General features: G+C 41.1%; 1 protein-coding gene and 1 long non-coding RNA gene across 3 annotated transcripts in view; one reads left to right on the top strand and one right to left on the bottom strand.

Annotated features, from left to right (window-relative positions):
- Nucleotides 1-389, bottom strand: part of Hnrnpd (heterogeneous nuclear ribonucleoprotein D) — a 17,890-nt gene extending 17,501 nt beyond the window's left edge. For both annotated transcript variants that reach the window (XM_010628746.2, XM_033758041.1), the window contains exon 1: nucleotides 158-389. In XM_010628746.2, the coding sequence (XP_010627048.1) occupies nucleotides 158-333 (176 nt within the window). In that variant the 5' untranslated portion in view covers nucleotides 334-389. The remainder of the gene's footprint in view (nucleotides 1-157) is intronic.
- Nucleotides 390-445: 56 nt separating this feature from the next.
- The window catches only part of LOC104865276, a 17,682-nt gene continuing 4,102 nt past the window's right edge, over nucleotides 446-14,025 (top strand). Inside the window, exon 1 of the long non-coding RNA XR_781091.3 lies at nucleotides 446-635. This is a non-coding gene — a long non-coding RNA (uncharacterized LOC104865276). The remainder of the gene's footprint in view (nucleotides 636-14,025) is intronic.

Genomic DNA, 14,025 nt, shown 5'->3' with positions numbered 1-14,025 from the left:
TCCTCGCTTTAATGGCGCCGCCGCGGACCACCTAAAATGGCCGACGGAAGAACGGCGCGTCCCGGTCACGTGATGTCAGAGCGCGCCCTTTGCGCCTCCCCGCCCCCTGCACCGCTAGGCCCCCCCATCGGTCCCGCCCTCCCGCTCCCTTTTATACCTTCCTCGCACGCGCCGCGCCGCCCCGCGCAGTGTGGGACCTTTAAAAGGAATCGGAAGTGGCGTACGAGAAGACGGCGCGAGGATCATCGAGAACAAGGAGCGTTGGTTCGTAGGCGAGGCTAGAGAGGCTCCTTTCTCCGCCCCGACCTCCAGAAAATAGCTACAGTCGGCCATCCTCTCCGGCCCCCGGGAGCTGGCGGGAGCGGCCGCGCGGAAGGGGTGTGGTCGCGGCGACCCCGGGGCGATTGTATCTTGGGTCCCTGCGGCGTGAGCCTGAGGGAGGCTCTCTTGCGGGGTTCCCCAGGGTCCCCGCTGCGTCCTAGCGACGCTGGGCTCACCGAGCTGTGCGCGGACCTGGTGACCCGGGACAGCTGGGGACGCTGGCGATCAGGGTTTCCGTTTCTTTGAAGATTTGCTTTCCAAGTAAGATTGGGGTTTGCCTGGTTTTCTCCTGAAAATTTCGTCCACACAAGCAGGTAACGCGTATTTCAAGGAACAAGAATTGTTTTGCTTTGCTTGCGTTATTAGAAGACCCTGGGACCAAGAGATGGAAAGGGGAGGAGGGGATTAAAATGTGTTTTGTGTATTAGCAATTCCCCACGCGGAATATCATTACTATGTACAGCAAACGTGTACCAATAAAAATAAATAAGATCCTGAAACCTACCACTATTCTTTTGAACTAGAGATGGGAAGTGTCCTGAATCAGCTGTTTGTGTAGTTTAATGGCTTTCAATCCTTACAGCAAATACGATTTATAAGCGCCATGAATCGTCTTTACGAGGTTTTTTAGTTTGTTGTGTTGCGGTAAGTTTTTTTTTCTTTTAAAAAATAAAACTGTTAGACGTGTCAAACAGGATGACAGTAAAATTATTCCTTAATAGACCAATTAGAAATTTCAGCGTTGGCTGGAAACTAGGTCATTCGGTTTGTGGGATTTGCAACTTCCTTTAATATCCTTAGGGAAAAAAAGGAATTTTAGGTACTTCTGTCGCGAATAAGTAATTATTTGCTGTTTATGTGAGGAGGCCTGGTTTGGAAGAGTTTGAAAAATACAGCATAGAACTCTTAAGAATTAAAATATTTGTTTTATCTTAAAATAGTCTTTGTCTTGCCCACCTTATAATAATATGACATTCCAGAAAGAATCATGCTTAGTTCACTTGCAGCCAGTAGTTTCTGGAACTCAAGTAAAAACTTCCAGACCCCCTTGAAAGGAATTGTAAGGATAACACCTATATTGTATCTTGCGTGCTTGATGTCGTTTCTGCTGCTATATATGCCCTATTTTCCTCTTAGAACTTAATGTCAACACTTTCTTCTAATATTCATTATACCTAGTGAACTGACCAACCTTCAAACTTTACCCAAATATTAACGTTTCTGTGAAATCATCAGACCCCCTAGAGAGAGAACTACTCATTCCTTCTCAGGGCACTGCCTTATTACCTGTTATTGTTATTAAATGTATGAAACTAGATCATGAGTTCATAGAGTATAAAAATGTCTTCTATGTGTCCCACCCTAATTCTCTTACACGTGCAGAAATAGGCATAGTAAATCTATGTTGTACATCTGTATTTGTCAGTTGAATAATTGAATGACAAAATACCCGATGTGTCCAACTGTCTAAATGTAGGCATTTTGGGTGACCTGGGAGTGTTTCCAGGGACATAAAATGTTCCTCTCATTACCATCTTCATTCATCTTTGGCATTTATACAGCTCCAAATCTCACTGATGTTGAGATTTAAGGAGAAAAAACCTCCCCTCTTCTCTTGGGGGGAAAAACTTTTCCACATTCACAGATAAGAATTGAGCATGTAAGTGGCTGAAAATGCTTTCATACACTTTGCAAATTCACTGGGGAAGACTCAGTGAATGATTGGACATCAAAAACTCCATTGCTCTAGGAGGCTCCTAGTGTGTTCCAGGTAACACACTGAAATGCTAGATCCTTACTGAACTCAGCCTTTGTAAACCAGTAACTGAATAAAAAGCTACTTTTCTTGTAAATAGCAAAAAAAAAAAAAAAAAAAAAAAAAAAAAAAACTTCCTTGAAATTTAAAATGAAACAAACCATCAGGATGAGATACATATACTTAAGGAGTGGGCTGTGTTGTGTTTTGTTTTGTTGTTTGTGATGCTGGAGAGCAAATCCAGGGCCTTGTACTTGCCTCTGCCACTGAGCTATGTCTCCAGCCCATTTTTAATATTATTTTACAAATTGTGATCCTCCCTCACACTCCAGGTAGCTGGAATTACAGGTGTGCACCACCACTTCTGCTAAGATGTCCCAGTTTTAACTTGCTAGATGTACTCTACAAACTGGTTAGAAGATACTGTGTACTCAAAGTTTTTAAAGTATGTGTTCCAGTTAGAATCTAAAACAAACTGGAAGAAACAGCAGGAAAAATTCAATTCCCAAGGAAGATATGCATACTTGAGCTTCTATACCCAAGATTACAAGCCTGTAACTTGCATGGACCCACTTACAGGCAGAGTACCCTTGGGAGTCAGAGTGTTTTGTTGGAGCTGCCCTGAGGTTTTAGATGCAGTGACCAAGTTGCCCATATCACTCTTGGTTATCAGAAGTTAGTGTACTCAGTGGTGCCTCATCAACTGAAAAGAGTTTATTTCAGTAGCAAAGTTCACCTTCTAAAGAGTCTGCGCCCTCATTAGCCAGGTGGCTCCTTTTGGATCCAAGTAAAACCTAGCTCTAGCCAGGCATGACAGCTCACTCCTGTGATCCTAGTGCTCTGGAGGATCACGAATTCAAGGAGGCAGCCAGACATTATATAGTGAGAAAAAAGGAGGGAGAGGGAACAGGAGGAGAAGAGGAAGAGGAAGAAGAAATACTAGCTCAAAAAGGATTCAATCAGAAAATTAGTAATCCCTCTCCAGACCTATAAATCCAACTCTATTTAATAGCTCCACTTATTGGTGTTTGTAGGCATCTCCAGGATTAAATGTTCAAAATACAAGCTGGGCATGATGGTGCACACCTGTAATCCCAGCACTCAGGAGGCTGAGGCAGGAGGATCACTGTGAGTTCAAGACCAGCCTGGACTACATAGTGAGTTCCAGGTCAATCTCAACTATATAGTGAGACCCTGTCTCCAAAAAAACAAACAAACAAGTTTTTAGCTTCTTGGTTTCTTCTGACAAGCAAATCTACACAAAGGATATTGTTTCCATGTGGTCTTCTGATGTTTAATGTTTCTAGAATGGTATTTTCTGCAAAGAAAAACATGCTGTAATAGAAAAGGTCATTAAAAGAAGACCGGTCCGGGGATTTAGCTCAGTGGTTCCGCCACCTGCCTACCTGAGTTCAATTCCTGGTACCAGAAAAAATAAGACAAATTGATATTAATGATCATATTTCCAGAAAAGATGCAGACTAGCATTTTCAACTTCATACATCTTTTCTTCTTTTTCTCTCATTTCTGAAGTTCTAGAATGAGGTTTTATAGGTAGGGTTGCCCATAATCCTGCCTGAGGTATTCCAGTAAGTGCAAGTGTTTGAGCATTGACCTCTTGGATACTCTAGATTTATTTTCCCAGGGACCCAGGATGAGACCAAACAGTATCAGGGTTTACTTCATAATGTACTTTTAAGTTCTTTTAGCTTCTAATTTTATAATTGTCCAATTAGTTTGCAGGAACTGCAGTAAAAGGAAATAACTATTGAAAGAAAACATGAGGTGGAAGACTTGGGTTTTTCAGATTAAGATTCTACTAATAAAGATTGAAAGCCTAAGAAAGAATTTAGAAAAGTGTCTCTCCTGTGACTATTTGGATCCCTTCCTTTGTTGCAATGGCTTTGAGTTATTTGCAATGGCTCCCCATCCCATTCAGGCTATGTGGGAATACTCACTTGCACCAGGGCTGAGTGTTCTCTGATTACAGTTGTTCAAAGGTTGTGCTTTAAGGGGAAAAAATGAGAACCAAGACCTGTCATGTAAAGGTACAAGATCCCAATAATGAATATAACTGTACTGTATACCTAAAATGTACCAATAAACTCAATGAGGAAAAAAAAAAGTTGTGCTTTAAAAATAGTGACACATAATCAGGAAGTACCTCTGGCCATAATAAGAGATTTCTCTGTTTAACTAGACCATGCCATTGAGGTTCTGACAGCTGTAGTAGATATTTTATGTTTGGACAACCCTGTCCCATCAATTTTACCTAATCTTTTAGTGTTCTGGCTTGGGTCTAGATGTCCCCGCAAAGCCTCATGCGGTCACAGGTGGGGCTTTTCAGAAGTGGCTGGATCTAGAGTGTGTGATACTGGGATTAAGGGAGCTTTATTACTACATCAGTCCACTGACTGGTTTGACATAGTTCTGGCATAGTTCTGAGTGTGGATAATGGGAAGGGCCAATTTGGGTGTGAGTGCTACCCCCACTAAGCACGTAGCCTGAATAAAATATAAAGGAGAGAAAGAGGGCTGCTTCCATGGCTTGCTACTTGCTGCTTTTGCTGCCTTCTGCCTGCCATGAACTGTTTGTCTCCTGCCATGACACCCTGCCATGGAGCCAGCCCATTGTGGGCTGAAACCCCAATAAACTGTGAGCCAAAATAAACCTTCACTCTTTTAACTTTGGATGTCAAGTATTTTGTGTCAGCAACTAGAAAAGTGACTAAGACACTTACTAATACTGTAGGAGAAATCAGCAGGACAGGGATGAGAGGATAGAAACAATGAGTCAGGTAATCAGAATGATCTCATCACTTCTTCCTGGAAAAACACAGTCAGCCAATAGATTGAAGAACTTTTCCTTTAATATTTGAGCAAAGAAATACCCTTCCTACCTACTTGTCCAAAACAAGCATGTAGCAGCAGCAAGTACTGGAAGCCATTTTGTAACAGGAAGCTCCAGCTAGAAACCAGAATCAAACAGCACTGAAAAGTCACTAAGATGGTGGACAGGCACCACATCCTGGTCGTATTCTTCAGCTGTTGGTTCCATTTCCCACCTACCCCTCCAGATTTAGTCACATGACTCAGTTACCACTGAAGCCAGTTTGAGCCCCAGTTTATTTCTCCAAATTGGAGTTCTTCTAACTATACTGATGTGTCAGTTGTCAATGTCTCATTGCTGCTGCCTGCTTACGTTTCTGTGTTGTCAAGAAGCCAGAAACATTTCCCAAATCTTCTTCCCTTTATTGTACTAAGTTAACTACTAATAATGGTGAGAGCACTACGAGCATTTGCTCATTTGCTATGGCCATTTCTGATGTGTTTTTGCATTTGCATCTATCAAACAGGGAAGTCAGGACAACAGTTTCTGGAGCAAATGAATAAAAGGATGGTGGGGGACTTAATTGGAAACACAATGAAAATAAAGACAGATCACTCATAAGACTACATTCCTATTATAAGCACTGAACAATTTTTATGTATTTCATACCAGCACTTTTATGTGTTTGCTTTAATCAGTGAAATTAAGGTATAAAATACAACTTTCTATCCTGATTTTTTTTTTTCATCCGATACTATGTCATCCATTTTCCTACATGCCTTGATGGAGTCTTCATGGTTAAAATTGTAATGGCTGCTGTTATGGCTTGTACCTAGATGCCCCCCCCAAGCCTCATATGTGGGCCTTTTTGGATCTCACTGGATCTAGGGCATGTGATGCTGGAATTAAGGGTGTGAGGTACTAAATTAGTCCACTGATTGGCTTAGCATAGTTTTCTGTGTGGATAACGGGAAGGCCACCCTGGGAGTGGGAGGCACCACCCAAAAGGCTTGTTGCCCGGATGGGATAAAAGGGAAAAGGAGTGTTGCTTCCCTGCTTTGCTACTTGCTGCTTTCTGTCTGCCTTGCTGTGGACTGTTTCTCCTCTGGCATGTCCTGTGCCATGCCACCCTGCCTTGGAGCCAGCTTCTACAAACTGTGACTTGAAATAAACTTTTCCTCCTTTAAATTTGGGTGTCAGATATTTTATCTGAGCAACAAGACCAAGACAGCCGCCTAATACTTTATTGAATATAAAATAATTATATAAATATAACACTGCTGTGACTAACCCTCTCCAGTTTTAAATTCTGAATTTAGTGAATATGGTTGTTTTTGTCACTAGAGAGTTCTCTGTTGGGTCAAAAATAATCAAATAGCTGGGAGTGGTGGTGCATGCCTGTAATCCCAGAACTGGGGAAGGCTGAGGTAGGAGGACTCTGTGATTTCAAGATCAGCCTGGGCTACATAGTGAGTTCCAGGTCAGTCTCAACCACATAGTGAGATCCTGTCTCAAAAAAAAAAAAATCAAACACCATTTGCTGCATCTGTCAAGATTAATGTTCATATTTTTTTCTGGTTCAATCACTCTTTGATTAATAATTCAGAGTTCTCTTACCCTCATTTGAAGAAGACGTTACCTTTCATGGCAGCCACAAATGATCAGGCCACTGGTAAGGAAGCATTCCTTTGTTCCTAAAACTGTACATTTAATAAAATTAATGAACTGGTGTTTGGGTTTCCGCAATGATGCTTTGTGAGTTTGTGCAGTAGCACAATTTACCTAGAAATCTAAGGACCAGAACCTGGTCTGAGGGAGGTATAGGAAGATAGTGTCATCCCATGGACCCTGTTTTGAGGCTAGCCAAACCCCTTAGGTCCTATCCTGTGTCTTCTGCCTTTGACCTCCCTCACCACAGAACACCCAAGAGCATCACCATTCTAGAAGAGAGCCAAACAGTTGCAGGGTAATTTGCGGAAAGTATCAAAGGACAGAACAGCCTCATAGTTTCAATTTCTGCCATCTCTATAGCTTCACTCTGCTGGTTCAGGTGTATTCCGTTGAATATAGATTTAATGTTATGCGAATTTTCCTCCTCCATGTCAACATTTACCTGAAAGTCCTCTTGATTATTTTGTCATAGTTCTGGGAAAATCTGTATTCATCTGGCCCTTTAGGGATGAACTCTATGCCTAGCCTTTTATTGTCAAGAGGTGTAATTCGGAAAACTGAATTGCCTACAGTAAAGCATCTACATACCATAATATTCTTCACCCTTCCTGTGATAGATAATTAGCTGTAGCAGCAACTTGAGTAAGAAACACCAGTTGATTGGTTTAGCACAGTTCCAGGTGTGTCTGGATGACTGACTTACTGAAAATGGAAGCCCCTCCCTGGGTGTGGGAGGCACCAGCCAATTAATTAACCGGGAGCCTGGATGTAACAAAAGTAGAATGAAGGAAGGCTGCCCTTTTGCTTCTTCAGAGGCACTCCAGTCTTTACTGTTTCCCCTGAAGGTTTCTTTAGGCTTCCAGCACAGACACCAACATTCAAACACAGACGCTGCAGCTTTCCCATACAAACTCACGCCAGAGTCTGCCGTGCGTTTCCGGCCTTTGACTTTTGACCAGGTCTGCTGGGTCTCCAGCATGCAGACAGCACTTTTGCATTCTTCCAGCCCTGACACTGCAAGACGCCACTGTGAACTTACTTTGTAAATCCTTCATATATCATATAATATAATTTGTTCACAAGGGCTGGTTGTAACTCAAGTTGGTTGTAAGTCAAGGCTATTTTTCCCATAATGAAAATATCCACAATGTGTTCCAAACCTCCCAAAGCACCTCTTAATTAACCATTTCATAATGAAGAGTTTTATAGGGCCGGGGATTTAGCTCAGTGGTGCCATGCCTGCCTCAAAAGTGCAAGGTCCTGAGTTCGATCCCTGGTACCCGTTTGTGTGTGTGTGTGTGTGTGTGTGTGTGCGCATTGTACAATGTGCACAATTTACCAGAAATATCATTAGTTTTCCACTCATGTAGTGAACCCGCAAGTACTTGATCTTCTGGCTCAGCACATCAAAATCTTGTACTATTTACCCTAGGTCCCTTCCACAGGGCTGGGTGACCTTCCCACAAGTGAGTGACTCTTGGGTTTAATGAGACTGTAGACCACATCACTTTCCAACAAGATGCTCAGAAAACTGCTCCTCCTCAGGGGCCGCACAAGGAACCTAGGCTACCCGGAGCTCTTCTGCAAGAAGTTGCCCTCAACATCACCAGCAGTGTCTGAGGTCAAGCACTTGGCCTAGCAGCCACCCGTGCCCTTCTGCATCAGGTCACCAGTGTCCTCACGCATTACCACTCTGTTCTCATGTTTTGTAATATAGCCTTACTTTTCATTATTTTATTTTGTAGATCTTATTTTTACTTTTAAATAATTCTAAAATATTTAAGTACCCTGTAAATACCATTTCGGTCTAAAAATCCAACAATTATACACAGTAAAAAATAAATAAAGAAAGAAAAATTCTCTTCTCCCCATCCACTACTGTTCTCAAAGATAGGTGTATAAAGTTTATAATCATAGCACCATTCTTGAATTCTGCCCCTAAGATCTTCTGGTTGGCTTTCTTTGTCCTATTTTTAATCTCTGTCAATGTCCAGAATTTTGTCCCTGGTCCTCTTTTTTTACTGCAATTTCAGTATATTTGATACTTATAGCTTCAAATACTATCTCTTTCTTTTTTTTTTTTTTTTTTTTTTTTTTTTTTTTGCTAGTACTGTGAATTGAACCCAGGGCCTTTGCAATTAGCTACATCTCCAACTCTTATTTTTTTATTTTGAAATGGGTATCTCACCAGGTCACCAACTGCCCAAGCTTCGTTTGAATTTGTTTCCTCCTGCCTTAGCCTCCTGACTAGCTGGGATTACTGGCCTGTGCCACTACTGCCAGCACATTGATAGTTTTTTTAAGAATCTAATTTGCTACATAGATGTTCACTTAATACAATAGGTAGCCAGGACCTCCCAGTGATGACCAAATATCAGTGTCTAAGGCAAACATCTAAATTGATGAATAAAGAAATTATTAGCTTTAATTTTTTGAATTCCCACCTCCTTGCATTTTTTTTTTCTTTCAGTTTTCACTCTTCATTATGTAGACCTGGAAAGCTTCTTCACTGACTTGTTAATCTCTTACACATTGATAATGTAGGATATTTTGTAAATTTCTCCACAAGCACAGCTCTGAGCCCAGTGACTACATATCTTAACAGTTCATAAAAAATCAAAAGCAGAGCCAGGCATGATAGCAGATGCCTGTAATTCCAGCTACTTAAGAGATTGGGACAGAAGGATTACAAGGTTAAGGCCAGCCTGGGAAAAACTCAGCAAGACTCTGTCCAAAAACTTTTTAAAGGGCTGGGGAAGTAGCTCAGTGTTCCCTATGTTCAATCTCCAGTACCTCTCTCACACGCATGCCCTCTCTCAGACACACACACAAATACATGCGCGCGCGTGCGCACACACACACACACACACACACACACACACAAAGAAAACAAAAAGAAAAAGAAAGAAAGCTCATCGTGTAACATAAATTTATTTGCCCCCAAAGAGTAATAGAGATACTGTAGGCTAATGAACTATTTCAGTAAGCTTGGCATCATGGGAATTGTAATAGCAATTCCACCAAAATTTTTAATCTTCAACTTCTATAAAAAAAAAAAAGAGAGAATGGCAGATTCACACACAGTTGCAAGAAATAACAGATCCTAACTATATTTGACCCAAATTCCCCCAACGGAACTATTTGGGAAAAACTACAGTATAAATCACAACCAGAAAATTGACATTAATAAAATCTACAGATCTTATTCACATTTTCCCAACTTACTTTGTGGCTGTTCCAGTTTTGTTACCTGTGTAGGCTCACTTATATATATCATGATAACAGACATTTCTAGCACCCATGCTGCCCTTTAATAATTAATTATTTGCCATACTGGGGACTGAACTAGAGCCTTTTCACTGAGCAACATCCCCAACGCTTTTTTATTTTTTACTTTGAGACAGAGTCTCTCTAAATCACATAATTCCCCAGGCTGAGCTTGGACTTTCCAACCTCCTGTCTCAGGCTCCCAGAGTGCTGGGATGTCAGGTGTGTCCCACCCCACGCCAGCTCCCTGCTACTCCTTCTGAACATATCACCTTCAGTCTGCTCCTGTCCTAACCCCTGGCACCACTCAACTGTTCTCTATTTCTAAAAATTTGGTCATCTTAAAATAGTACAAGCGTAGGGCCAGGGATTTGGCTCAGTGATTCTGCTGCCATACTCGCAAGCACAAGGACCTGAGTTCGATCCCTGGTACCAAAAAAAAAAAAAATAGTATAAGCATAAATGAAATCACATATCTATGACCTTGTGGAACCGTCTTTATTTTCCCCCACTCAGCATAATTCTGTGCAGATTCCTCCAGGTTGTTGTACCTATAGTTTGTTCTTCTTTGTTGTTGAGTGGCATCCCCTAGTGCATGTGCTCCACGGTGTGTTTAAGCCATACATTAGCTGAAGGACATTTGGACAGTTGACAGTTTGGAGCCATCGCAAGTAAAGTTATGGTGAACGTTTGTGTACAAGTTTTTACACAAACGTAAGTTTTAATTTCTTCAGGATAAATGCCCAGGAGTACAGTTACTGGGTGGTATAATTGCATGTTTTGCTTCTTAGAAATTGCCCAAGCAGTTTTCCAGAGCAGCTGTTCTGTTTCACATTTGTACCAGCAACATATGATACATGCCTGTTGTAACATATCTAGATGTCCTCCCAAAGCCTCATGTGCTCATAAGCATGGCTTTTAGGAGTGACTGGATCATGGGTGTGTGGTAACTAGATTAGTCCACTGATTGGTTTAGCATAGTTCTGGGTGTGAATAATAGGAAGACCCACCCTGGGTGTGGGTGACACCAACCAGTAGGCTTGTAGCCTGGATGGAATAAAAAGGGAAAGGGAGGCTTACTTCTAGCTACCTCCTGCCTACCATGACCATGGACTGCTTCTCCTCTGTAATGCCCCTCTGCCATTCCATCCTCCCTTGGAACCAGTTGACCATGCGCTAAAACCTCTCCAAACTGTGAGCTAAAAGAAACATTTCCTCCTTTAATTGTGTCCCAGCAATGAGAAAGTGACTAAGACAATGCCCTTTCTCTATAGACTTACCAGCATGTGCTATTGCTATTGCCACTCTTTCTTATTTTACCCATTCTGATAGGTGTGTGATGATATCTAATTATAGTTTTAATCTGCATTTCCCTAATGGCTAGTGATAGCAAACATCTTTGGCAGTGCTTACTTGTCCTCGCTATAGTCTTTCTCAATCAAATATCTATCAGGTCTTTGGGCATATTTTCTAATTTAATTGTTTATTTTTTATGACTGAATTTTGAGAGGCTTTGCATATACCCTACATTGGCCCTTTTTATTATATGTAGTTTACAGATATTTTCTCCAATTCTGTAGCTTGTGTTTTCATCCTTCTCACTCAAGCTTTCATGAAACACAGTTTTAATTTTGATGGAATTTAAATTATTAATTTTCCCTTTTCTGGATTGTGTTTTTGGTGTCAAGTCTCAGGACTCTTTACCTTATCCTATCCCCCAAAGGTTATCTTCTACACCTGAAAGTTCTACATTTTACATTTAAGGTAATATATTTTGAGTTACTTTCTGCATAAGTTGTGAAGTTGAGGTTAAGATTATTTTGTAAAACCTGCAGAGCTCTAGTTGATCTAGCATCAGTTGTTGAACAGGGTCCATTAACCTTTCATCATTAGGTAGTATCCTTATTGAACACTTCGGGCGCAGTCTCTTCAGATATTAATGTGGTTAACTCAGCTTTAGCAAGAATAAAATTGGTCCCAGATGGAAGAAATGAAGTACAAGAAGCAACAAGTCTTTGTACTTTTAAAATTTTGCATTAATACACCTTTTCATAGCATTTTGTAAATATATAACCAATCTACAACTATAAACTCATTGCTTTATTTCTCTCCTTCATTTTGTTATCATCTGTCAAGGAAAGGAGTTGAAATAAGTGGCCAGTATTTTTAAAATATGCACATTTCTGATTAAATTTATTTTAAGTTGCAAAATTGCTATAAAAATAGTAAAGGGCCAGGGATTTAGCTCAGTGGTTCCAGCATCTGCCTCACAAATGGAAGGGCCTGAGTTCGATCCTAGGTACAAAAAAAAATAGCAAAGTGCAATAGTAATACTTCTGAACTGTCGGCCAAAAGCACAGCTTTGTGCCAGGGATTACACATTTGTGCTCAGTGGTGGAATGCATGCCTAGTATGTGTGAGACAGTGGTGTTTGAGCCCCAGGAACACAGAAAAAGAAAAAGAAAAAAAAAGAGGTTTGATGCCAAGTACAAGCACCCACCTATAATCCCAGCTATCCAGGAGGCTGAGTCAGGAAGGTTGCATTTTTGAGTCCAGGCTGGGCAATTTAGAAAGACCCTGAATCAGAATAACAAATGATGGCCAAGCATACTGGTGCACTCCTGGTAGGAAGGGAATGGGAAAGAAAAAAAAAGAATTAAAATATATTCTGTACAGGTACAAATTCCCTATGATGAATGTGATCATTATGTAGGTCAAAAGTGTACCAATAAAATTAATCTTTAAAAATTTTGCTACTTAAAACACATCATTTTCATGAGCTGGGCATGTAATTCTCACACTGGGGAGGCTGAGGCAGGATGCTTGCTGAGAGTTTGAGACCAGCCTGGGCTACATATTAAGTTTAAGCCCAGCCTGAACTACTTAGTACAACCAGGCATGGTGCCGAACACCTGTAATCCCAGCTACTCTAGAAGCCAAGAACCGAGGCAGGAAAATTACAAGTTCAAGGAGAGGGTGAGGACATGGAGGGAGGGAGAGATTGGGAAGAGAAAGAAGGAAAGGGAGGGGGAGAAGAGAGGAGATGCAAAGGAAAGGGGGAAGAGAGAAGAGGGAAGAGGGGAGAGGAGGGCAGAGGAGGGGAGAGAAGGGAATGTAATCCCAGCTACTCTAGAAGCCAAGAACCGAGGCAGGAAAATTACAAGTTCAAGGAGAGGGTGAGGACATGGAGGGAGGGAGAGATTGGGAAGAGAAAGAAGGAAAGGGAGGGGGAGAAGAGAGGAGATGCAAAGGAAAGGGGGAAGAGAGAAGAGGGAAGAGGGGAGAGGAGGGCAGAGGAGGGGAGAGAAGGGAAAAAAGGGAAGGGAAGGGAAGAGAAGAGAAGAGAAGAGAAAAGAAGAGAAGAGAAGAGAAGAGAAGAGAAGAGAAGAGAAGAGAAGGGAAGAGAAGAATCACACCACAGTGTAAATTTGAAGAATTCCTAAACAGAATTATTTCCATTGTCCATTATTGCAAGGTTGGGGAGCAAATCCCTGGTTTACCCAATGGCCACTCCAGAGACACCCAAAGACATTTTAAGGATTAAAAAACACTTAACTCTTTTATTATTATTATTATTATTTATTTTTGGTACCAGGGATCAAACTCGGGACCTTGCACTTGCAAGGTAGGCGGTGAGCTAAATCACCGGCCCAACTCTTTTATTCTTAACTGGGGCCTAATAGGGTAAAGACAAAGTTAAAAATTATCAGGGGAGAAAAGGCTGGAACAGAAGTCATAATTTTAAAAACCTAAGACAATTACATATATTGTAAAACTAGAGCAATAGGGAACAGTTATTACAGAGAATTTAAAGGTGAGTAATTTTTTGTCAAAAATTATTCTACAAGATTCTAGAAAATTAATAGATTAATTTGATGATTTTTTTAAAAAGTACCTTAGCTGGGTATGGTGGTGCACACGTGTAATCCCAACACTCAGGAGGATGAGGCAGGAGGATCACTGCAAGTTGGAGGCCAGGCTGAGCTAGAAAGTGAGACCCTGTCTCAAAAAACTGAAAGAAAGAAAGAAAGGATAGAAGGAAGGAAGGAAGAAAGAAAAAGGAAGAATGAAAAAGAAAGAGAAAGAAAGAAAAAAAAGAAAGAGTTCCTGGGAGTTGGGGAGGTAGAGATAGAGAGAGATAAAAGATAGAGATAGAGACAGGTAGAGATTGAGAAATATAT

Source organism: Fukomys damarensis, unplaced genomic scaffold (genome assembly GCF_012274545.1).
Source record: "Fukomys damarensis isolate Sample0158 unplaced genomic scaffold, DMR_v1.0_HiC HiC_scaffold_32, whole genome shotgun sequence".
Classification (NCBI taxonomy): Eukaryota; Metazoa; Chordata; class Mammalia; order Rodentia; family Bathyergidae; genus Fukomys; species Fukomys damarensis.
The sequence above is the reverse complement of the archived record's forward strand: the minus strand, read 5'-3'. Positions and strand labels throughout refer to the sequence as shown.